Genomic DNA, 24,052 nt, shown 5'->3' on the forward strand with positions numbered 1-24,052 from the left:
TCACCCACGAACCCGGATTATATTATGAGGACCACGGACTTCTCCATCTATCCGACACTACATGGAAATTAGTATTAATAATAAACATCGCAGACTTTGAAATTAGATTTAAGAAATTACAAAACCAAGTTGACGACGCGGAAAATGCCTGTAATAAACTACATGAAGCGTATAACGGCGAATTATTATAAGATAAATGTCATAATTTAGCAATGTTGGTTACAATGCAAAATAATAAACTAATAACTGCATTAGACAGATTAACCGCGACCTATGAAATTCAACACGTTAAAAGAGGTCTCATAGACTTAGTAGGCACAGTAGGGAAAACTTTATTCGGCATAATGGACGCCAATAACGAAAAAATTATTCAAGAGCAGTTACAACTGCTAATTGCAAGCCAGCAAACGACTCAACACGTAGCGAAAAATCAGCTTAAAATATTAAACGGTACACTAAGCCATATACAAGAGCTAGAGATAAAACTCAAGCAACACGACCGCGTCTTAACGAACGCGACTATCCTCCTAAGTCAGCAGATAGATAGAGTAACGCGGCAAATGGAGATGACGGAACATCTCAACACATTAAGAATACTCGTGACTGACCTACTGACTGACATACAAGACACCATCGACTTTATCTCTTGGACTAAAAAAGGTATCATTAACACACGGCTATTACCGATTGACAAGATCATAACAGAGCTACTACATGCAACGATTCAATTACCCGAAGGGTCACAATTCCCGTTCGATACTAATCCTAAGAACTGGAATCAAATCGAAAAGTATATATCAATTACCGCACATTATCGCGATCACAATGCTCTCATGATCATTATTAAATTTCCAGTCGTCACCGATACGACATACGAATTAAAAGCGGTCATACCGTTTCCCGTGTATGACCACGCTAACATTTTCAAAACAATCAAAACCGCGCACGAATATATCGCGTTAGACAAAGAAAACAACAAATATATAAGCTTAACCCGCGATGAAATTAATAGTTGTATCCGCGGAAATAAAAAACTTATATGCGAAAACAATTTCGCGACGTACCATGTACCGGATAACGCACCTTGCAAAGTCTTAAGGCTCGTCTACAATGGCAGTAACAAACGGACGTAAAGTCGTAAGTTTTAAGAAAATAACCAATTATATTACATCATTCTTTTAGAATTTTGATACAATTGGTTACTTTCTTAAAACTTACGACTTTACGACCGTTTGTTACTGCCATTGTAGAAGAGCCTTTAGCACTCGCCGAGCCGGAACATCAACCCGAGAAATGCGAAACCCGCCATATCATATCTAATGTTAGCATATGGACGGCACTAAACGAGCCCCAAGCGTGGCTATACTCGACCGCGTCACAGACCATTGAACTACGATGTAAACATAAGTCAAGTAAAAAAATAAACATAATTAGGTCAGGAAAAATAATACTAAGAAACGCGTGCCAATTAAGTACGAACGACCTCACGATACAGTCAAAAACCCTGCTAGGAGAAAGCGACATCAATATTTATATACCAACGTATAATATTACTATAATACCAATTAAAGATAGAACTAACATTGCTAAAATTACGTCACAATTAAAAAATATACAAAGGGAACCGATTGTACGAAACAAAAATGAACTATTGCAACTAAGCTTAGATTTAAACAAACTGCGTTCCGAACTAGATAATAATAATATTGCGTCCAGAACAAAAACGATAATAATATATTCCGTAGGATTAAGTACAACATTAACCGTACTTACGGTCATTATTATAACTATTACTGTAATAAGAAAGAAATACTGTAATAAAAATAAACTATAATTGACAACAACAAAAAAAAAAAAAGAAAAACGTATCACAAATTCAACGTTTTTCTTTTTTCTCCCCGAGAGAAAGGGAACTTGTAAAAAAAAAAGACTTGAACAAATTAAAACACTCAACCCTTTTTCTTCTCCCTAGGAGGGAGGGATGTTATATTCCGAGCCCTTACCAACAGAGGCTCGGGAATAACGCCGGAATGTCGCACGCGCGCGACCGTTTAGCTTGATCGGCAGAATACCGCCGATCAAGATAACCCGGCATTTTCGGCCGGGACGCGAAGTCCGAGGACAGTCGCGGTTGCCACCCGCGATTCCGCTAATTGCTATGAATTTTGGCATAGCAACAGTAGGAGATATATAGGGGCAGCCGCGGCCCGGACAGTCAGTCGCAATTAAGAATCGTGCCGAGAAATTGTAATCCAGTGAATAGCGTGAAGTGACCATCTGTAATCCGCACGACAAAGGAAATAAAAGAAATAAACCAATATAATAAAAAGACGACTTTATTCTTGATTACACCAGTCTCTCCGGAGAACGGACCCCACGGCACTTTCACGGTGTAACAAATGGCTAAGAATGGCGCCGTCGCTTGTCACGCTCACTCACGCGTAACTTCCTTGTCGCTCTTACGCCTATACAATTTGTACATTTTAATTTTTTTCTAAATAACAGTTGAAAATTTTGCAAAATGGTACAGGACTTTTCTACTTGTCTCAATTAGTTCTATTTATCCTCTCAGTATCCTTCGTTATGTCTGAGACACCCTGTATATTGATTATTTGACATACAAATTTATTATGCTTCTGAAATCTGACGCACTGGAATGTACATATAAAGAAAAAAATACAGATCGGTTTCCTTGGTGACAGTAGAAAAGTAAAACGATTATCTTTGAAAAAAAAGGTAAAAAGGACAGTGTTTCATGGACATAACAAATATATACGTTAAATAATCAATATCTAATCCAATTAATTTTTTTACAAAGTTTTCTCAAAGGTAATGTTTTTATTTTTTTACTGTCGTCAAAATGCCGATCTGTACTTTTTTCCTTATATTTACAGTCCAGTACGTCTTATTTCAAAAGCGTAATAAATATATATATGCGTCAAATAATCAATATCTAGTTCAATTTTCCATCTTAATTTTATTTTCTAAAAAGTAATTCTTTTATTTTTTAACTGTCGTCAAAGTAACCGATCTATAATTTTTCCTTATATATATAATTTCAATGCGTCACATCGAAAATGCATAATAAATATATACGTCAAATAATCAATGTCTAGTCCAATTCAATTTCTGTACTTTTATCCTTATATATATATCTTCCAGTGAAAAATAAGTTATAAAAGATCAATTATATTAGATATTAATTACTTGACTCATATATTAACTATACTCTTGAAAAAAAAACGCACTGAATTGTAATGTATAACAAAAAAGTACAGATCGGCTACTTTGACGACAAAAAATAAAAGGATTGCCTTTGAGAGAATATGATAAAAAAGTTTGATTTTATAAAAATTATAATGTCTCGGCGAATGAACGCTAAGAAATCTATGGGCTGGGCGCGGCGATGGCATTGTTTAGTTTTCTGCAGAAAGTAGCCGAATCGAATAATAATGCGCTCGCGATTGTCTCCTTCTGAGTTGACTCAGATTACATCTTTATAGACACCGTCGCCGCCGCGACCAGCCCCTAAGTTGCTTAGAGCTTATTCGCCAAACCCGCTCGCCAATCATTATTATTCAATTCGGCTACTTTCTGCAGAAAACTAAACAATGCCATCGCCGCGCCTAGCCCATAGATTTCTTAGCGTTTATTCGCCGAGACATTATAATTTTAATAAAATCAACGGTGACGAATTTTGCATAATTGTACAGGACTTTTCGTCTTGAATTATTATTGTCTACCCCAAAATTTCGGGAGTGACAAAACGAACCAGACACCCTGTATATAACGTTAATGTTTAAATCTAGGTGGCGAGGTCTATGCGCGTCAAACGCAGTTGGAAAAATTTCTCGAAAAATTAAAGTCTTCGCTGCAAAACGGAGACAGCGAGCTTGGAATTCCCGTTCTCGATCCGTTCACGGCTGACAAACTGAGTATTAAACTTAAACAATTGAATCTAATAGAGTACGTGCCATTTTTTGAACTTATCCACCAACGCTTAAATCAGTACGCTCACTTTTAAACCAACAAAAAATATACAACAAAATTTTTAATTTTTAATCTAATAAGTAGTAAGATATTTTTATTTTATGCATTATTAATTTAAAAATGTAATCACACAACTGTTTAATGGCAATCTACAATAATTTTTATTTTTTTTTTTTGTTATATTTCCAGCCTTCAAGCGTTTTTGACAAATGTTACAGTTAACAGTTTGTCCTCATATAATGTTAGTAGTGCCGATTTCAGTTTATTTGGTTTAAAAGCGAACGTGGATCTTATTTGGTCGTCGATAGCCGCGAGTACTAATTACTCTATGAATGGCCAAATTCTTGCTTTTAACACTTACGGAAATGGAGAGATAAAGTAAGTATTCGTTTCTTTTAAAAAAATCCTGAAGTTTTTTGGCAATTAGTAAAAAAATTAAATAACTAAATAAAATTGTATTAATTTTATTTATTGTTGTACTTTAATAATTATGACAAAAAATTGTTGCTATTTTTCTGGTGAAGAACGTTCGTATTTTATTACGAAGTACAAAACCAAAAATATACATGTAAAAAAATGGAAGCTGAGTTGACTAACAATTAATTTTTCATTTAGTACTTTCGTGACTTTATCAGGCAACACCAGCTGCAACAAAGCGTGTTATTAAATCATGACAAAATTTATATACTTGTGCGAAACATGCAATTGCCGCCAACTTTTTTTGAGTTCCTCACAGTAGTTTTTTTTTTTATTTTAATGCCCTATTTTTCTACCCTGTCTATCTCTATTTAATTATGTAACTATTCAATAACCTTTCAATAATATAAGAATTTTATTGTTTGTTTAAAATCACAACAAAAATTATTTAGCTCATTAAATTTTAATAAGTTTATTCATGAAACAGTGAGTGTCACGAATCGTACATTAATTACACCATATTAGATAAGAGCGTATAGAAAAAACCTAAACACTGTAAGATAGGAATCGTGCTATTACAGAGTTAAAGAGCCGTGTCTCTGTTTTTTACTCGCAGTTCGGCACGGCAAGCGGTACGTGCGAAAAAAAGCCTGACTTCGAGATCATTCAGGCATGTTCTCACACAGGAAATACATCACTAAGAAAAGTCTCGAAAAATTAGTTTGTTGATAAAAATACGAACGCTTCAAATGAGAGCGAACAGGTCGTTTCATTACAAAACGCGGTACTCTTAAGACAATAACAATAGGACGCCGGCAGCGCGTTTACGTCAGATTAGCTGTTGAATCAGGCATCCACAGCGGAAAGGCATAACGGTATCGCAAGGAATTTAAAGAGACAAGACTCATACAACACGACCGAGAGCGAACTTAAAAAAAAAAGCGATGCAATCTCAACATTATTTAACATTACTCTTTTACAATAGTTAACATTATTATTTTTAATATTATGTATCTTTTTTTCTAAACAACTTTCTCTATCTTATTTCTATATAACTATATTATCCTTCTTTAATCATTTCCTATCCCTTTATTTACTCCTCTTTTATCTTCCTTCTCATCCTTTCTATTTCCTGTCAATAAACTACGTATTTTTCTTCCTTCCCTACCCATTCCCTCCAGTTCTTTCCTTTTCTATTCAGATATTTACATTCTATGTATCTTTTTCTCTTCCTTCGTCCAATATCAATTTGTCTTATTCTTATTTCCCAATTTAAATTTCCCTAGCGTATTTAATATTTCTTTTTTACTTGGCCCATTTCATTCAAAATATCTTCTCTATGTTTCTTCAAGTATTTATTTTAATTCTTTTGCATACTTAGATTTTTTTATTTCAACTTTTCTCTTTTGTTTTTCTATATCTCTTCTCCTTTACTCAATTTTTTTCCATATTGACTTACTTTTATTCCATTTTCTTAGTAGTTTTTCTATTAAAAATCTATATTTATTTAGGAAGCTTACTTTGTCTTGCTGAAGTTTTGTATTATCTTGCTTTATATAACTTTTTACTCTCCAGAATTTTCTTAATACTGTTTTTTTTCATATTGCTTTATTTTTTCTTTGTACTTTACTGCTTTACTTTCGGCTTTAACTGCTATCTTACCTTTATCTGTTTCCTTTCTTATTATATGTTCCAGGGTTGTATCTAATCTTAATATTCATTTAATATACATTATTTGCATTTTTTTTATTTTTTTCCTTCCATCTCCACATTTCCACTTCGTACATCATTATACTGTTAACTAATGTTTTAAATACCTTCATTCATTCATCTTTTTCAATCGATTTTGAAGTTTCTCTCATTTATCCCCTGCATGTTTCCCATTTCTACTCTTGCTTTTCCTGTTACAATTAGTCCATGCTCTTTATCTCCGTTATTTTCTTTTATATTGCATTCTAAATAGAAAAATTTTTAACTTTGAATTTCCTCCCCTTTCTATTTAAATATCTTTTCTTTCGTTCTGCCTTCTTTTCATTTATAAATTATAATTTTTGACCTTTTAATGTTTAATTCCAGTTTTTTTTTTTCAAAAATTTATATAATTATTTTAATTATTTGTTTTAACTCTACGTCATTATCAAGTATTAAAACTACGTCATCTGCATATCCTAAGGTCCAAATCTTTTTTCTTCCTATTACTATTTTATTATTTATTACATATTACTATTCCTATTCCTATTCCTTTTTTTGTGTTTTACTTATTTCTTCTTCCATTTTTGAGAACGCTATGTTGAATAACAAAGATTTCTATCTTACTTCCTTTTTTGTTGTAAACCTTCCACATTATTTTTTATTTGCCACGATTGTGTATTCTGTTTTCTTTTATATTCTTTTTATAGTTTTTTTTTCCATTGTTTTAGATTTTTTTTCCATTTATCGCGTTAAAGGCTTCTTTTATATTGTTTAAGATCTCGAACAAAAAATGATAGTATTTTTCTGGCCTGCGACGGTTCGAAATCTTAGCTGCGGCCAAGCTGGCACCTATTGCGATACACAATTGTCAAGCAGTTCTTGCAATTGTCATATCGTATAATCAAAATGTCATTCAATCCTCGATCGTTCTAGAAGCCAGGACAATCCCGTCTCTTTATGCCTTTGTCTTTTGAGAAGGAAGTTAGGCATCGGCCAACGCCGCCGGTGTTAGCCGTTATCTGGACCTTAGAGAGAACAGAGCTACTCCTAAGTGCCATATACTTCTTAGAATCTTTCGCGCGTCGCCGCTTCATTTGTTTAATACGCGTACAACTGCGTTGCATAACCGCGAATCTCGCAAACTCGCTACAATTCTGGCATTTTAGCGTGCTACCGCTATTCGATTATAAAGCTTCCGTCCGCGCGCGACGGCAAGTCTGTGTATTGTTTTGTTAATAAATAATTAAGTGACTCCTTCCTTTTTTCTTGTTTAAAAGTGATTCAGTGATTCAGTGATACAGAAACACGTATATTTTTCATTTTTGTAAATTTTATTCTTTCTCTTATTGCCGTTTTTAGTGCCTAAATAGCGTCAATTATTCCTTTGTTTTTTCTGAATCCCATCTGAGTGTTTTCTAGTACATTTTTTTCTTCTGTCTTTTCTTTAAACCTTTTTCTCAGAATCTCCGCAAAAATCCTATATTCTGTTTCCATTACTGTAACATCTCTATAGTTACTTGTGTTACGTCCAGGCCGTTGATTATTAAAGATAGGAGGAAAGGATGAGGCAGGTCTGGGTAACTTGACCTTATAATCTCGAGATACACAGCAAATAGTGTACTCGAGATACCGTTCACACCGAAAGCTACGACAAGAGTCAATGCCTCGAGAGACAATATGACGTCTTATCTAAGCTGCGTGACCGGTGGCCGCTAATTTTGATAAGGTGATAAAAGTATCACCTATTATCAGGGATGGGGCCGGTGCGACTTATAACTAAAATAATCTGAGAAGGCAGAATTATAAAAAAAACAAAAACAAAATATATTTCTTAAAGTTACAATATAATCCGTATACAACTTTTTAATTAATTAAAATTAGTATCCACAAAGATGACTTTAAGGAACAGGAGGAGAGAAAAAGGTAGGCAGGTGTGATTCAGGAAGAATGAAAGAAGTTTGATGTTTAGGATGATAAACAAACATGACAGGATCGTTGTCAGAAAGGTTGTATTCTGTTTTAAAAGCTGGAGGAGGGAAGGATTGAGGTTCCGGAGTTTCTTGAGGCGGGTGAGGGTATTTATCGGCTATCTTGTCGAGGAAATGTCGGTAACTGGAATTAGGTAGAGCTGCGAATGGAGAGGAAAAAGAATGGGAAAAACTCGGGAGAGGAACCGGAGGAGGAATATTAGAAGCAAACGAGGGAAGGCGGTGAGGTGACGCGATCGGCGATGGAGAAAACGATGGGCCTTGGGCCTCGCAATAATCCGCGTACAATCGGAGCTCGGGGTAGCACACTTTACAATTGTAACTTCCGCCGCATGGCATGGGAAGTTTTCTCTTTAATTCAGTAAGTAAGTAGTCGTATTCCGACGTATTCTTATCAGAGTCAGCGGAAGTGCGTGGACAAGTTCGGCTCACTATAAATGAGCGAATCGATTTAATAATTGTTTTACGGAAACTCGAAAAAAGTGAGAATCAGACTTACTACTTAGGCGGGTTAATAAACAGGCGAAGTTTATAGTGTCAAACGTTCCTCTGGCGGAGCAGTAGATTCGTGATTCCGGTGGAAGTTCGGCGGATTTGAGCAGCTCGTGGATCGGCTGGTTTGAGCGGCTAGCGGATCGGTTGTTTCTTCCTTCGGTTTAGAGCACTCACGAATCGCGGTTAAAATAATGCCAGGTATCAAGAGACTTTTTTAGAATGAATGAATGTTCCGCCCGCTCGCGCTTTTTATATGATTCAAAAGGGCGTTGTTTACGGGTGCCGTGCGCACCGCTTATCGTAGGGCAGTCTGATTCATTTTTCCGAATTTTCCGTTGTTATGACTCTTTTCTTAAAAACAATCCACTTGACCTTTTATTTATTGTTAGTCATCTCTGTGGATTCAGAATGTTCCGAAAAGAAAGAAATTAAAAGAGCGTGGACGTAACACTTGTTTTGGTCTTATTCCCTTTCTAGAAAATCAGTAACACTCTCTCTGTCTTCTTTATCCAAATTTATCTCGTTTTCTTTGATCAATGCTTTATCACATATATTGTTGAGCCCTGTTGCTTTCTTTCTTTTTAGTTTTGCTATACATTTCTCCATTTCTTCTCTCTTTATTTCTAGTTCTTTTATTTCTTGTTTCTTTTAGCTTTTCTATCTATATCCCTTTCTTTTCTCCTTTTTCTTTGCTCCAAATTATTGCTTAAAGTGTGTAACACCCCGTCTTTTTAGAGCGGCCGGACACGGTCTAGCGACTTGCTGCGGCGGTCGGTGTGTCGTCGCGTGAAGCGGGGTCCGGTCGGGGTGTTGGCGAGAAGAGCAAAAACATCTAAACGCGGGTGCTATTTACATGTATTTATTACGGTCGTACTGTGTCTTTTTACAATTTATATACAAGGCGCGTCGGGACCGCTGAGCCCGCGTGTGGCGGATCACGCGTCGCACGTAAAGCGTTGGAAATTGCGCGACGTGTCGTGACGTGGTGTTTATAAATGTCCCGGGTGGCGTGTTAATTCGGCACACGGGCCTTTGGTAATGGCGGATCTTTTATGGGGCCCCTTAAGGAGACGCAAGTTAGGAGGCGGAAGCGCGGACTGCGATCACCGAGAACGCTCGGCAGAGTAGAAGTACACTCCACCCCGGGATCGCGCCGCGTCCGAGGAAACCGGCCAGGCGTTTGAGAGCGACTTCGTGGCTTTGGGCCACCGATAGACCGACAACGCTCGGTGGAAACAAAGCACGGTTTACCCCCCGACTATCGGTATGGTTTTTTGGTCCCGGAAGCAGCGAGAAGAAGTCGAGTCGCGGCCAAGAATCCTTGATAGAGGCCGAGAACACTTAACCCCTGTACTGAAGCGGCACTGGATTTTCTAGGTAGCTTTACCGAGCGGAGAACCGGTACGGTACTCAGTAGTTCGGAGAACTCTCTGATCGCTCCGGATCCTGCCTTTTTATATCTACGATCCGTGGCCCGGGGTGCCCGGGCTACCGAGGGTCGGCATCGCAGCGCTCGGTGCGAGTCTGTTAATACGCGCGATACAGATGGTGTGTTCGGTTGACTAAGCCCGCGAAGATTTAGCCGCATGTTTAATTTCGTGAGCGATTAAAAAGGGTTGGGGCTCACCGCGCCCCTGTGCTCGCTGTGTGATAGTCGGTTCGGCGGGTCAGCTGCTGTTTGCCGGAACGAGGTGCCCGCTGGTACCTCGTTGCAAGTGAGTTAGCCAATTTTTTCTTGTAATTTTGTCATCAAGTTCCGTTCTTTTTCTTTTATCCTTATTTATCGCCTGCCAGAATTTCTTTTTGCTTTTATCAGTTACCATCTCCTCAATTAAGCTATCACTACATTTTATCTCTTTAAGTTTTACTATTTCTATAATCTTTTGTTGTTTTTAAATATATGCTTCTATTTTTTTTCCTTTTTTTTTACTTTTTTTGCTGTTTTCATTGTTCTATTCATTTTCTTACATTTTTCATCTCATCATTTATTCTCAATTTTTCTATGTTTTATTTTTTTTTTAATTATTGACTTTTGTATCGCTTTTTTATGTTTGACTCAATTGTTTCCTCTATACTTTACTTCTTCCTTTAATGCTTTTCTACAACTCTTCTTTCCTTCTTCTGATCAATTTATTATTTCAATCTTTTTTTTTTCTTATTTTTTTTAAGAAATTTTTTGAACTTGACTTATATCGACACATGGTCTGATTTCGTTTTCTCTGCAATTTTTATTTCACTAATTACTTCTTTTCTTTTTTTGTTTGTTATTAGGTATTCAATTACTGTACACTCTCTCGCTCATACATATATTCGTGTATTCTCCCTGCTCATCTCCCTCGCAACTTCCATTGCGTTTAAACATGCCATTACTTTTGGTCCATTGCAGAACCTCTTCTTCTTCTTTATTTATAAATTTGTTTTTTGTCTCTGTTAGCCCTTCTTCTTTCAATTCAGTCCCTTCGTCTCTTTCTATTTTAGTATTGAAATCTTTTTCCATAATTATCTGATTTCCTTTACTTTGTTTTAACGTGACTCTTTTGTATTTTCAACGTATTTCTATATTGTCTTTCAAATAAACTGCAAGTATTAGATTTCAGATTTCCCTTTTCTTCTATCATTAATACTCCTTTATTTCTTTTACTTCTTATTCACTTAACCTTATATAGAGGCACGGTAGTATCTCGCGCTAAATATAGGCGCAGCGTACTACCGAGATTCTCTTACACCAAACACCGCTTCAGAAAATTTGTCAATAATAAATTCTCAATAATGGTTGTACTGATCGTTTTAAAACAAGGTTCATTGTGTAGCTTGGGGTCAATTTATATTATTAGAGTGTGTTTGTAACTTTAATAACAAGCATAAATTCTAACAATTTTAAATAATACAAGAGTTGATTCTACTTTAATATGATGGATGGCAGGATGTATACCAAGAGTGTAATATAATAAAATACTTAATTTAGGCAACAACAAGAAATTTATTTTAGGCATAAAAATCCTTCCCCTGCTTGGGAGAAGAGAAAAGCATTTGAGACAAATATTACACAATTATAATATTCCTAGATGTACAGATTTTCTTTCTTTATCGTGACCTTGTGCAGTCCCGGCAACAGCGCTTGTACATATGACTTTTAACCTAACGCGATGTTCCACAAACTACCTTTGCTTTCTGCCTGCGGCCGGCGAGATCCAGCGAGCTCACATGTTGTGCCGTCGCTGTGCTTCCGCAGATCTGCAAAAATGGCCGCATCCCGAGTAATCACGAGCTCACTCAAAGGTGCCGTCGTCGCTCAGGCGCGGGCTTGCCACGTGCCGGGCAGCCATGTCATCGGCGTGTTCCTTACGTGACTATTTTACGCTTACTTTCTCCCGTAGTTTAAGCCGATGTCACGTCCTGATAAACGTAATTATTTAGTCCGTTTTTGAGTCAATTTATTTAAGAATTTTACTCGGGACCGAACAAGGATTGTGAAATTAATTTTTAATCGTCTGTACCGAAAAGATAAAGATTTCTATAAATCACAAAACGCGGATCTGTTTTAAGAATATTATTAAAATTCGGATAATTGATCTGGAAATCAATCGGAATTAATTTATACTTTGGTTTAATAAATTCAATAATTTGATTTAATTTCTGGATTAGGGAGAAAGGATTTTGTTTCGTTTCAAGGGCTCTTTTGACTTGGTATCGGAGTCGTTTAATCTAAATTCGTTTACCGGCACGTTTCTTCATTAACAAAAAATTTCAAAATCTTAGTTTATTTGCTTAGCGACGGCAGCAGAAAATCTCTGGAAATCTTTCTGCACGCGCTTCATAAAAACGCGACCAAATCAAACGCGACACTGTTCGTTCGCGATGTTCTACAGAAACACCTCCAAGGAGTACCACAATAAATAATAACTAATATCAAATTAACTCAACTTCCTTCAATTTAAAGTCCGACACCAAAATCAAATTTATTCAAAATAAAATATTGAAATTAAAATAACAATAACAATTTATTTAGAATTAAAATATTTACCTTAAATTTCAAATTAAAATATTAAATCTCTCACAATTTTCAATGGAATTTCAACTCTCGATCTTTCAAAATCTTTAGCTCAATTTCCTTAGTTCTCTCGCTCAATTATTCCTCAAAACTCAATCGGAATCAGTCAAACTTTTTCTGACCATCAACCGCTTTATTTAATAACTCTCAATGATAATTCTAATGTTCAAATGATCAACTGATCCAAATGATCAAATAATCGCTCGCGCTTCTTCGCACGCTCTTTTATAGGATGTGCATCCCCTTGACCCCGCTAAACACTTGGTTTACCACCTCTTTCAAAATCAAGAAGGAAGGGTATTTTAAAATCAATAATTAAATATAGCTAATTAGTAACTGTTTTCCCGTCAATATTCGATCGAAAAAATCATATAACTTATTCAGCTCGGTCCCCGATAATAACAGAAAAAATCAACTATTTTATATAGCTAACCCGGCTCGGTCCCCCCGGTGACAATTACTTATTGTTGTTCTAAAAATAGAATCGGTATTTAATTTTGTTGAATTTTAAAGTTTTATTCCCACAGTTTAATAATTTAAATAATTAATTTGTCAGCATGTGATACCGGGATGATCCCTTCGACTTTCCTCTAGTCTTTTAGTTTCCGATTCTCTTCCTCTCTTCCTCTCTCCCGCTCTCCCTCTTTCCCTCTTTTCCTCCCTTCCTCCCTCCCCCTCCCTCTCCCTCCCCCTCCTCTCTCTCTCTTTCGATATGGGCTACGCATTTGAGTAAGCTGCCAGACAATAGAGCACGAGGCTTACCACGCCGTGTGCAGACCGGTGATTTTCCTTAAGTTGCACACGAGGTGAGTGTCAACAGATCCTTGTTTTGCTTTGAGTGAGTCAAAGAGATGAGTCAAACTAGATGATTAACGCTGAGTGAAGACTTGATAACGAAAACTGCACGAGAGAAGCACACGAGGCACACACTGTGAATTTTGTACAATGATTAACAAGAAAAAACGCGAGACGGTATCGACTTTGAGAATCGCAGTCGATAATCGAACGCCGAATCGATATCGATCTGGAGCGATCGGCCACGAGGTGCTGCCCCGTGGCGGACCTATAAATTACTATTACGTAATCTTTAAACAGATTGGCCCGTATTCTGAGCTCACTTTTAGAGGCGCTTTTATAAAGGCGTCTCTAAATGTGTGATTAACTTTAGAGGCGTGCTGCTAAAGTCGTCCGTATTCTAAGCACACATTTAGAGGCGCCTTTAAGATAGAGGTACATTTATGTGTACCAGTTAATTTTTATTTCTCAAACGCAATCAAAAAACGTACACATTCTTTAATTAACGGATATTTTTGTCAAACTTTCCGTTTATTATAAAAAGTAACGGCAAAAATTCTTGTTTTTTTTTCTATTTTTTAAATGATGGGTCGATATTAAGCTGTGTAAAAATGTGAAAAGTGATGAATTATGAGAAAATATGACTTTTATTTCTTTAAAACTTTGGAACTATGAATATGCTCGTCTTAAAATTTTACTGGAATAAATATCTTATTATAGACCGGTATTCATAGTTACTTCTTATTTCAAAATTATTTTAAACAATGTCTTAAGACGATGATACGATTCTGTAATTGGTTTAAAACCAAATAAAACTACTTAAAACAATCTTTAAAATAAGGACGGACTATGAATATTGGCCATATAATATTATTTGGCATAAAAAAAGTTTAAAATGTTAAGTTGAAAAAAATACGTCACGTTTGCTGTCACTCTTTCAAACGAGTTTATTTCAAAAATTTCGCGGATCACGATCACGAACTATATTTACGACACTCACGATAGGTTGAAGGTACCTTTTGTATATACGCGCATTTTCATTAAATTTTTTTTTTTTATTGTTCTAATTTGATAAATTTTGCTATATGGAGTTTCGTTTACTCCTAAAAACTTCGCGTATCTCCTTTTTCTAAATAAATTTAGTTAATTAACGTCACTACTAATTAGTCAAGTCGCGATACGGACCCACCTGTCAAATTGTATGGGTGCTGCCATATTGGATTTTCGCTAAATGTACCGCAAAATGTGCTACAGACCACATTTAATGGCACATTTAGCGAAGGCCTATAAATGTGTTATAAAAGTGGGTTCAGAATAGCTTTTTCAATATAAAAGTGCACATTTAGGCTAAAAGTGACTGTCACTTTTAAAGGTGTTTCTAAGTGTGAGCTCAGAACATCACCACTTTTATAAAACCACTTTTAGAGGCACCTTTAGTTAAAGGCGACTTTAAAAGTGAGCTCAGAATACGAGCCATTGTTTTTTTTTCTTCGCTACATATTCTACAATCAGAGATATCGCGATACAAATTTTTCTTTTAAGAGTAAAATAAGAATAAGAAACGTCGTTGTCATCATCATTATTATTGTCGTCGTCGTTCAGTCCGATGTTCTTTTCGTTTTTTCGTCAACAGATGGCGTTAAAAATTAATTTAGTGTAAGATGAATACCAATTATGGAAGAATAGGTGTAACTAATTATATAAATCTTACTATCCACAATACTATCTTTAATAAAATGTACGATTGTACAATTTGGGAGCGTAATGATAAGTAACGATACATTCTAATTAATACAATCGTCGAAAATAACAAAAGAGAGTTATAAGGTTCGCATTCGTTCGTATATTCACATGTGTAACAAGCATGTTTGCAAGTTCGGAGTGTAGCTGTGAGCGCTAGTTGCTACATTGGTGTAGGTACTGAAAGGCACTACACTACTAGATTTTTACTCGGACAGTTTACAATCATCTTATTATATTTCGATCAAGAGATTACAGTATAAAAAGTATCGCTGAGCGGTCAGGAAACGTTTTGTTACAAGTATTGCAAGAGAGTATCGAAAGTCAGTATCTCAAGCGAGCGAGAGGAATAAACTACGCTCTTATTGGTTGTCTCCACTCAGTGGTTCACCATGGCGGCGCGCCAAGGCAAATAGGTAAGAAGTGCTTATATTAGTGATTGCGTATTAAGAGGTACGGTAGTGCCTTGTAAAATCTTTAAACCTTAAATAATATATTCTACAAAAACGATCGTTATATTGTGCAAAATTTAATAAACCAAAAGAAAAAAAACAAACGAAGATAGTTACCGGAACTATAAACGGGGATGAACCGGCAACTTCAAACAAATTTTCCCGGCTCGCTCAGTTAGCACAAAGTGATTTTCGGTACGATATCCCGAATTCAAGTCGTCACTGCCCGTTGGGTCACAATGTACGACGATGGTATAAATGTCACAACGAGATTCTAGAAGTAAGTCACGAATCGTGTCGCTGCCCGTTGGGTCACAATATACGACAATGTTATAAACTTCACGACGCAACGAATTAACAAAACGCAACGGCGGTAATACAGAAGGCTCGCAATGCCTATCACGACGCCAAATTATCCTAGGGAACGCGAACTATATACACGCAACGCAACCAACTTACAAACGCACGCAAAAACAATCGACGGAATGCCAAAAACGCTCGGAACGCAACTCTCTCCACGGTATACAAGCCTTGCGGCGCTCTGTTACAAAAAAAAGTAAATATATTTCTCGATACAAACTTATAACTCGAAAAAGCCGAAAATCTTCCTATCACGCACACGAAACGTACCGTAGCACGCGCAAATTTCTACACGAGACCCCCCTTACCCCGAGGCTCTACACACGCAAAGTTCTTAACGTATTCGCCGCATGCTGCTTCCACGCGGTGACCGGCTGCGATGCGACGTCTCTCGACGCGGCGAACACAGCACCCCAAAGTACAGCAAGTTTCCCGAGGGCTCAGTGCACCAGGATATTCCCGGTATGATCCTACGGCGAGGTGATGACCGTCGTCGCCGTCCTTAACTCTGCACGTTGCAGTCCTCGTGCCGGCACCTGCGCTCGGCCTGCCGATCACGTGCTTGGTACGTGGCGCTCGCAAGCTTCCCCTGCTTCCCTCCAAAATCTCGTCCCCGTTCGGTCCTGGTCCAGCCCCTGGCTGGAACCTGTATGCAAAAAATAATTAATTCCTTGTGATCAAGAAAAATTCCGGTTCTCCGTCACAAAACGGGCACTCACGGTACGATGCTCAGTCACTAATCGGTCACTCTCCCTCGCCGTGATCGATCCCACCAGGCGGAAAATCAATTATCCTCACGGGCGGAAAATCGATGGATCTTCACTGGCGGAAAATCAATGGGTCCTCCCTCGTGGGCGGAAAATTGATGACACTCTTTTGCCGGTGTCGGCTTACACGCACGTCGTCATCGTCGTGCACTTTCCCAAGGGCGGAAAACTGATGGATTGTAGTCTTTGGTCTTTATAAGACTGTCACGAAACCCGCAAACAAGCCCGTTACCAAGCCGACCGCGCCGGCGCGATGGCTCGTTATCTTGCCGATACCGCCAAAGTTTCCGCGAGTCGGTATGTAAATCGGGTCGGTAATCCGACACCGAAACCGCGAGGTAAAACAGGACCTCGTTACAATATCAAATAAAAAACGATTGTTGCTTTCAACTTGCGATTTTAAATACTTTGTTTAAAAGCCGAAAAAAATTATTTTAATTGTTTAAACAATTTTTTTTTGCTAATAATCGTTTTAAATTTAATCGTCGAATTAAGATGTGAATGACACAGTATAATTTTTTATTCAATATTATCATTTTTGTTAGTTAACAAATGAATATCATCTCCAAGACCGAATGTCCAATTTTTCAAATTTTTTTTTAACATTTTCGCTTTGTCTGACGACTAAATCCGATGAGTGACTTCTTTGTAAAAAAAATTGTTTAAACAATTGGAATGACTTTCTGTTGGTTATATAAAGAAAATATTATTGTATGTTCTTTATTTTATTTTTTTAAATCTTTACCTCAGTTAACAAATTGATATCTTTTACGGAAACGTTTGTTATCAAGTAACAGTTATTGTTGTCGACTCAGGGTTTTAGATACTTTGCTTAAAGGCCGAAAAAATATCAATTCAATTATTTAAACAATTTTTTTGTAAAAAAAGTCACTCATCAGATTTAATTGTTGGATAATGCTGTGAATGACATAGTATAGTTTTTTTTTCATTATTAATATTTTTGTTAGTTAACAAATGAATATCTACAAGACCGAGTGTCCAATTTTCATATCTTTTTTTAACAACATCATAGTCGCGTTCAACGATCGAATTCTATAAATAAATTTTTTGCAAAAAAATTTATTAAACAATTGAAATGACTTTGTTCAGCCTGTTTGAAATGAAATGTTTCAAGCTTTATTTGTATAATGCTATGCAATATTTCTGCCATAGCAAGAAATTAGAGTTTATTACTTTTCATAAACACTTGATCAGGCCTCCATGTCTTTTACTAAGATACGTCTTTTATCTAGCTAGATTACCTTTCCATTAAAATTTAATTTCCAATGCACTCGGGTCTTCCTACAATTCAACACTTGCTATTAAAAAAGGAGAAGTAACTTTTCCATCACAGGGTCCACTGAGCCCCAGTAGCATTCTGTCTATGCGTTTAACCAGACGTATCAAGAGCCGTTATAAAATGGTTCAATTTTATAAAAAGTTTATTGCGTGCAATTACAGCTTCGGCACCTAACCCTCGCAAAAGGGCCTTTTTTGTGCATTATTAATTTGAATTATAATAAACTGTGTTAATTATAAAAAAAAGTAATTATTCAAATTTCTGATCTCTTTATCGCCTCACATCCACTCTACCATTATCGTAAACAAGCCATTAAACAAAATATCCAAAATCTCGAGTTAAAAGCAACAATCGTTACTTAATAACGAGTGTCTTTGTAGAATATATCAATTTGTTAATAAATTACTTTTATAAGTTGCAAAGCAGTTTTTTTTGTTGAACGTAGCCAAAGATTTCTCGAGAATCTCGAGTCGTGATAAATCAATTACAAGCTATTTAATGAACCTATTTAGAAATACGAATTTAGAAATGTTCAACGACAAAATTCAATGAGTAACTTTTTTGTAAAAAAATTGTTTAAACAATTGAACTTTTGTTTAGTTTTAAAACAAGCTATGTGAAATTCTGTGTCAATAGCAACAACCGTTATTTGATATGTGCATTTCTCTACAAGCTATCTATTTGTTAACTAAGAATAAATTGCGAGAAATGTTACAAAAATTTATTCAATAAATTTTCAAATGTGTATTTTTGAAAGCTACAAATTACCGATATTGTTAAAAATTAACACTGATACGCAATCACTAACCTTATGTGTCAATATTAAACAAAGTCGATAAATCAATCCGCACCATCTAGTTGCGCAAAAACAAAAACGATGTTTTTCGCGTTAACGACGATAATAATGATGATAATAAGATTTAGAATCTGATTTTACTCTTAAAAGAAAATTTTATATCACGATATCTTCGTTTATAGAATATGTAGCGAAAACATAAAAACATTTTTATAATATAATTTGACCCTTATCTACACAATAAATTTATTGAAAAAGCGATCGGTTCAGTCGTTGTTAAGATTCGATAGTCTACGGATTTTTTCAAGCGTTTCGTGTATAAGAAGCAGGCAGTACCTCGCTGCGCCTATACTTGCCGCGAGGCACTACTGTACCTCTTAATCTCATTATTTTTGGAGAGAGTACTTTTAATTTAAATTATACGTGTAACGGTAGCGACTTTCCTGCTGTCGTGCGGGTTTTGCCGGAATTAAGCTCGCCGGAACCAGAGTTCGTGCAGGGCACAAGCTGGTACTCAGCAAGGGAACTGCGAGAGTTAGGCCGGGCGGAGGAAAAGCCGTTTATTGTCACAAACCAGGGATCTTGGGAAAGGAGGCTCGGGTCGAATCGCAAGTCACTCGGGATCGCCTGACTGACTCTAGAAAACGTCGAAGTGGGTGTTCGTCCGTTAGATATGGCTTAGACCGACGGAAGCGCCCGTCGGGGAAACTGAGGTTATCCGAGATAACCCGGAGAGCAGCGGTCGAGAGCGCCCGACTGCGGCGATGCCGCCGACTGGCTGTCGCGCGGCGGATAATGCCGGACGGGAGCGCCCGTCCGGGGGATCGTGTCAGCATCAAGTGCTTTGAACGTCAGCAGCAGTCGAGAGCACCCAACTGCGGCGGTGTCGACGGCTGAATGCCGTACAGTAGATCCTGAGCTTAGACGGGAGCGCCCGTCCAGGGAATCTCGGTGGTCCGGAGTCTCTGGGAACGCCGGTAATATCCAGTCGCTTCGATAGCGGGGTTTCGGGAGCGCCCGAGGTTCCCAGGAACCTGAGATATGTTCTGTTTTGGGAACGCCCAAGGTAACGGAAAACTCTCATCGGGAGCGCCCGGGTTCGACTCGGGAGCGCCCGAGTCGGAGAGTATACAGGAGGCTTTAGGAGCGCCCGAAGCTTTAGGATCTGGTGGATGTGTTCGGGCCGAGGATCGGAACTGGAAAGGTGCTCGCTCTGTCGCGAGCTCGGTTTATATAGCCGCCGAGATGAGAGTGGGAGTTTCCCCACTCTCAACTCGGCGGCGCGCGCCATCGTCGAACCGGTAGTCGTCCGGCGAACTATGTACGGCGCGTCCGGCGCCGCCTGAGCTGATACCGTCCAGGGCTTGTCTTACCCTTTAGTGGCGAGACTTATGCCCTCGCTACATACGAATAGAACTTTTAAAATAATTATTCACGAAGTTGATAGTATCACTGGCTCGGAGCGATTCTAGGTCCACGCTTGTACAGTTTTACATGGGTTTGTAATGTTTAATTTTTGTAAAAAGGTACTAAATTTTTTCAAGCGGTTTTGTTCAAAAATTTATTTTTAAATACACTTTTTGCGCGCCTATACTTGGCGCTTATTTGTACCTTGTTTTTATTAATCATATATTCCCTTTTTAACAACTAGTATTACCTTTTCCTTAGCTCTACCCTTTTTTCCTGTTTTTTTTTATTTCTATATGGCCTTTATTTTATAACTTTTATATCTTTTTTCTAAACTTTTCCCATCTCTTTTTTTGTCTACGTTTCTACTATATGTATTATATCAAACATTTTTTATATATTGCAATCCGCTTTGCCCTATCTTATTTATGCCTACTACATCCAAATAATCATTTTAATCTCTTCTCCCTGTTAATATCCGTTTTCTTTTTTTGATATCCGATCTTCTCTCCCCCTTTTTCTTTATTTTAGTACTATTACTTTTTTTTCTCTCTACAAAATAAGCAATTGTTTTGGTCCAAATCTGTTTCTGTTTATTAACCTATATTCTTCTATATCCTTTTTTTATTTTTTCTTGGATTTTCTCTTATCTTATCTTTTGCTTTTTCTCTAATTTCTTTCTGTATCTTTCTTTTTTCTCTTGTTAAATCGTCATTAATGTATATTCAATTTTTCCATTCTTTATTTTTATTCTTTATTATCTCCAGTTTTACTCTCCACTTGCTACATTTTAATCCTATCATATTTTTAGCTTTTTCCTGTCTACTTATTTTCTACATACTATCTATGTTCATTTCCACCTTTATTTTCTTTTCTATCTATTGCTTTATCTTTTCTATATCCCACTTCTTCTGTTTTGTCTCTTCTTTCAGTTCTATTATCACTATGTCCTTCTTTCTAAATTGTCTATTATTTTCCTCACATTTTTATCCGAAATTTCCATCTTCTTCCTCACTTGTTTTATTTCTTTACTTCCTACGTCTTTATCTATAATTTTTACACTATCCTTTAATTTACTTATTTTATCTTCTATCTTTGTCGATATTTCTTTCCATCTTGTTTCTCATTTATATTTATCTTTCTCATCCGACTCTATTTTTCCAAAATCATATCAATCCTCTGCAGCATTTCGTTGCCACCATTTTTTCTTCTCGTTCCATTATTATACTATTTTTATTACACTTTCTTCTCTGGGCTTTCTAATACGTTCCTTCTTTTCAGTCTTGTCGTTCATTGCCATCACACTCTTTCCTTCTTTTTTTTTAATCTCTCTTATCGATCTCCTTGCATTTGCTCGTCTCTATTACACTTCTTGTTTGTTTTCTTGTCAGAGCTATCTTCTTTTTCCATTATTCTCCGTTTACCTTCCTCTTCATTACTACTGTTGTAACCCAAACCCCGTTACAACACGGAACATGACGCAGGGCATTTCGGCATAAGTATCTCGTAATTAAATAACATCGGAGGATGCGATATCAGCAAACCTCCTTAGGCAATTAAATAATAATAAACAAAAAGAGAAACATTTGCGAGAACTTATTGCCGAAATCGCTAGGGTTGCATTCGCCGAACAACTGAAGTTCGGCATTGCAACTCGATGACGCCAAGGCCCTGCGTCACTATTAAATAACCGCGGACCGTCACGGACGGGCAGTCGCATCAGAGTCCGTGCTGTAAACCGAGATCGTGAGGTAATAATAGTTCGGTCGCGTGCCGTGTAAGAGGAGACCTTGCGGAGCCGAGGACGCGTGATAACGCGGGGACGTGCGCCGAACCGACCAAAGGAAAAGGCAGGAGAATCGAAAGGAGTGTAACAACGCAATCAAATAAAGTTCTAAATATTTATTGAAATCTATATTATCTATCGCCCTCCCTTACGGATCCCGAAGGACGGACCCCGTGCACCGGCCCCGGTGCAACACTACCAATCTTCCGTCTGTCTTTAATCTTATTCTTTTATCTATTAATTATAGGTTATGACTTTCTCTCGCTTTTTCTATCTGATTTCTTCTTTTGCTCATATCGTTCTTACTTGCGAAATTCTCTCTCCTGGTTGGTTGCAATTGTACTTGCAATATTATGCAACTCTCTTGCTCTTTCAGGCATTTATGCAGAGAAAAACTTATATTATAACGGAACCTTACCAAAATGTGTCTTTCTATATACTTATTCGTATTGTCAACCTAATAATTCTTTAAATATTAATTTTACATATGTATGTTAAATTACATATATATGTTCAACTTTTAGCGCAGTCCTGCATGACTTCAGAGTTCAGGCTAATGTTAGTTTTACATTGAGTGGCCAGTATCTAAAAATTAAACAATTGTCAGTACTGGTAAACCTACAAACGTTGGACGTAAGTAAATTATGTATTTTATAAATTTTTTAGAGTCATGCGTCACTTTATATCAAAATAAATGTATTGAGTAACTTAACTAGTCACATAATTTTGTTAGTGGATTTTCACTCAAAAGAATATGCTACATGTGCAAATAATATTTTGTTAATCATCTTTAATGTTTTTTAAGAGAAAGAGTAGGAGAGAAAATTGTAATATCAAATATAAAATAAGTAAATTTATGTTTCTAAAAACTTTCTCTTTTCCATCACATGCAGTTTAACGCAACGGGTCTTTACTACGATGCAGAAACGTCCGAATTATTGAGCAAGACAATTTCCAATTTAATCCCTTTGACTCTGAATGAAACAATGGTCACTAATGAGCTTAATCATATCTTACTGCCGATTCTCAACAAATTTTTGTCTACTAAGACACTTGGAGATTTATTGAAAATAATAGGTCAGTAACATCTTTCCGTATGATGCTGTACCATTTACAGTTTGATCCACACTTACGATCGTGTTTAAACTCTAAAAAATATGTACGATAACATACTTTTATCAAACCTTTGTTGATAACGTCATCGAGTTAAAAAAACTTTTAATAAAGTTTCGCAAAAATTGACTTCTGTAACTTTGACAATAAAATTAACGCTAGCAGTTACAGGCGTGAAAAATTACTTTTCTTATAATAAAATTCCCGTTTTATTCCTTATGCTATTTTTGATTTAATGCAAAAAATGTAATAGTATTTGTGGCGACCGATACGCCGACCGGCATATCAACGCGCCACAAACTCGGCAACCTGCCAGACGCGCGAGCACGCCGGCGAGCGCAAGATAAGCTCGGGATTCCAGCAAGCGAAAAGCTCCGGCTCTGCAGTTGTTAACTGCAGCCTACAGGTAGTGCCACGCGAGAAAAGCTACGCGATAGTCAAAAGCGGCAAGAACCCGTGTACAAGACGGGCCGTGCAAATTCGAGTATCACCCTAATCCTAGATCAGAAAGATCGCTTATGAAGTTAGCTAGTGCTCCGCATTAAGACGCACAGTCAGCTATAACAAGAGATAGTGCTAGATATCTCTAAGCACATCTTGCAGTCGTTACCGCTACTGACGACACCAACGTCTAAGTGTTCTGAAGAAGAACACCGAAAAGGAAACGGACCCGGAGGGGACGTCGCAAAAATAAATCGGTGCTTACACCAAAACTTATACCGACGAGTCCGCCATCGCCGCCAGGTGGAGCTCCGTCACCGCCAATAAAAGCAGCTCGAAAACCGATCATCAAAGACGTCATCGTGTTTCCGCCACAACAATCCTTGGTGGGGTCCTTCGGCCGACAGAACCACAAAAGCCGTAAAGGCACGCACACTTTCAATTGTTAGAGTGGAAACCCAT

The 24,052-nt window shown here is 37.1% G+C and overlaps 1 protein-coding gene across 1 annotated transcript in view; it reads left to right on the plus strand.

Moving 5' to 3' along the window:
• Positions 1 to 23,317, plus strand: part of LOC139103867 (uncharacterized) — a 50,981-nt gene extending 27,664 nt beyond the window's left edge. The window contains exons 3-6 of the mRNA XM_070658948.1: positions 3,810 to 3,966; positions 4,180 to 4,368; positions 22,561 to 22,669; positions 22,930 to 23,317. Of these exons, the coding sequence (XP_070515049.1) occupies positions 3,810 to 3,966; positions 4,180 to 4,368; positions 22,561 to 22,669; positions 22,930 to 23,121 (647 nt within the window). The 3' untranslated portion in view covers positions 23,122 to 23,317. The remainder of the gene's footprint in view (positions 1 to 3,809; positions 3,967 to 4,179; positions 4,369 to 22,560; positions 22,670 to 22,929) is intronic.
• Positions 23,318 to 24,052: the final 735 nt, after the last annotated feature.

Source organism: Cardiocondyla obscurior, linkage group LG07 (assembly GCF_019399895.1).
Source record: "Cardiocondyla obscurior isolate alpha-2009 linkage group LG07, Cobs3.1, whole genome shotgun sequence".
NCBI classification, from domain to species: domain Eukaryota; kingdom Metazoa; phylum Arthropoda; class Insecta; order Hymenoptera; family Formicidae; genus Cardiocondyla; species Cardiocondyla obscurior.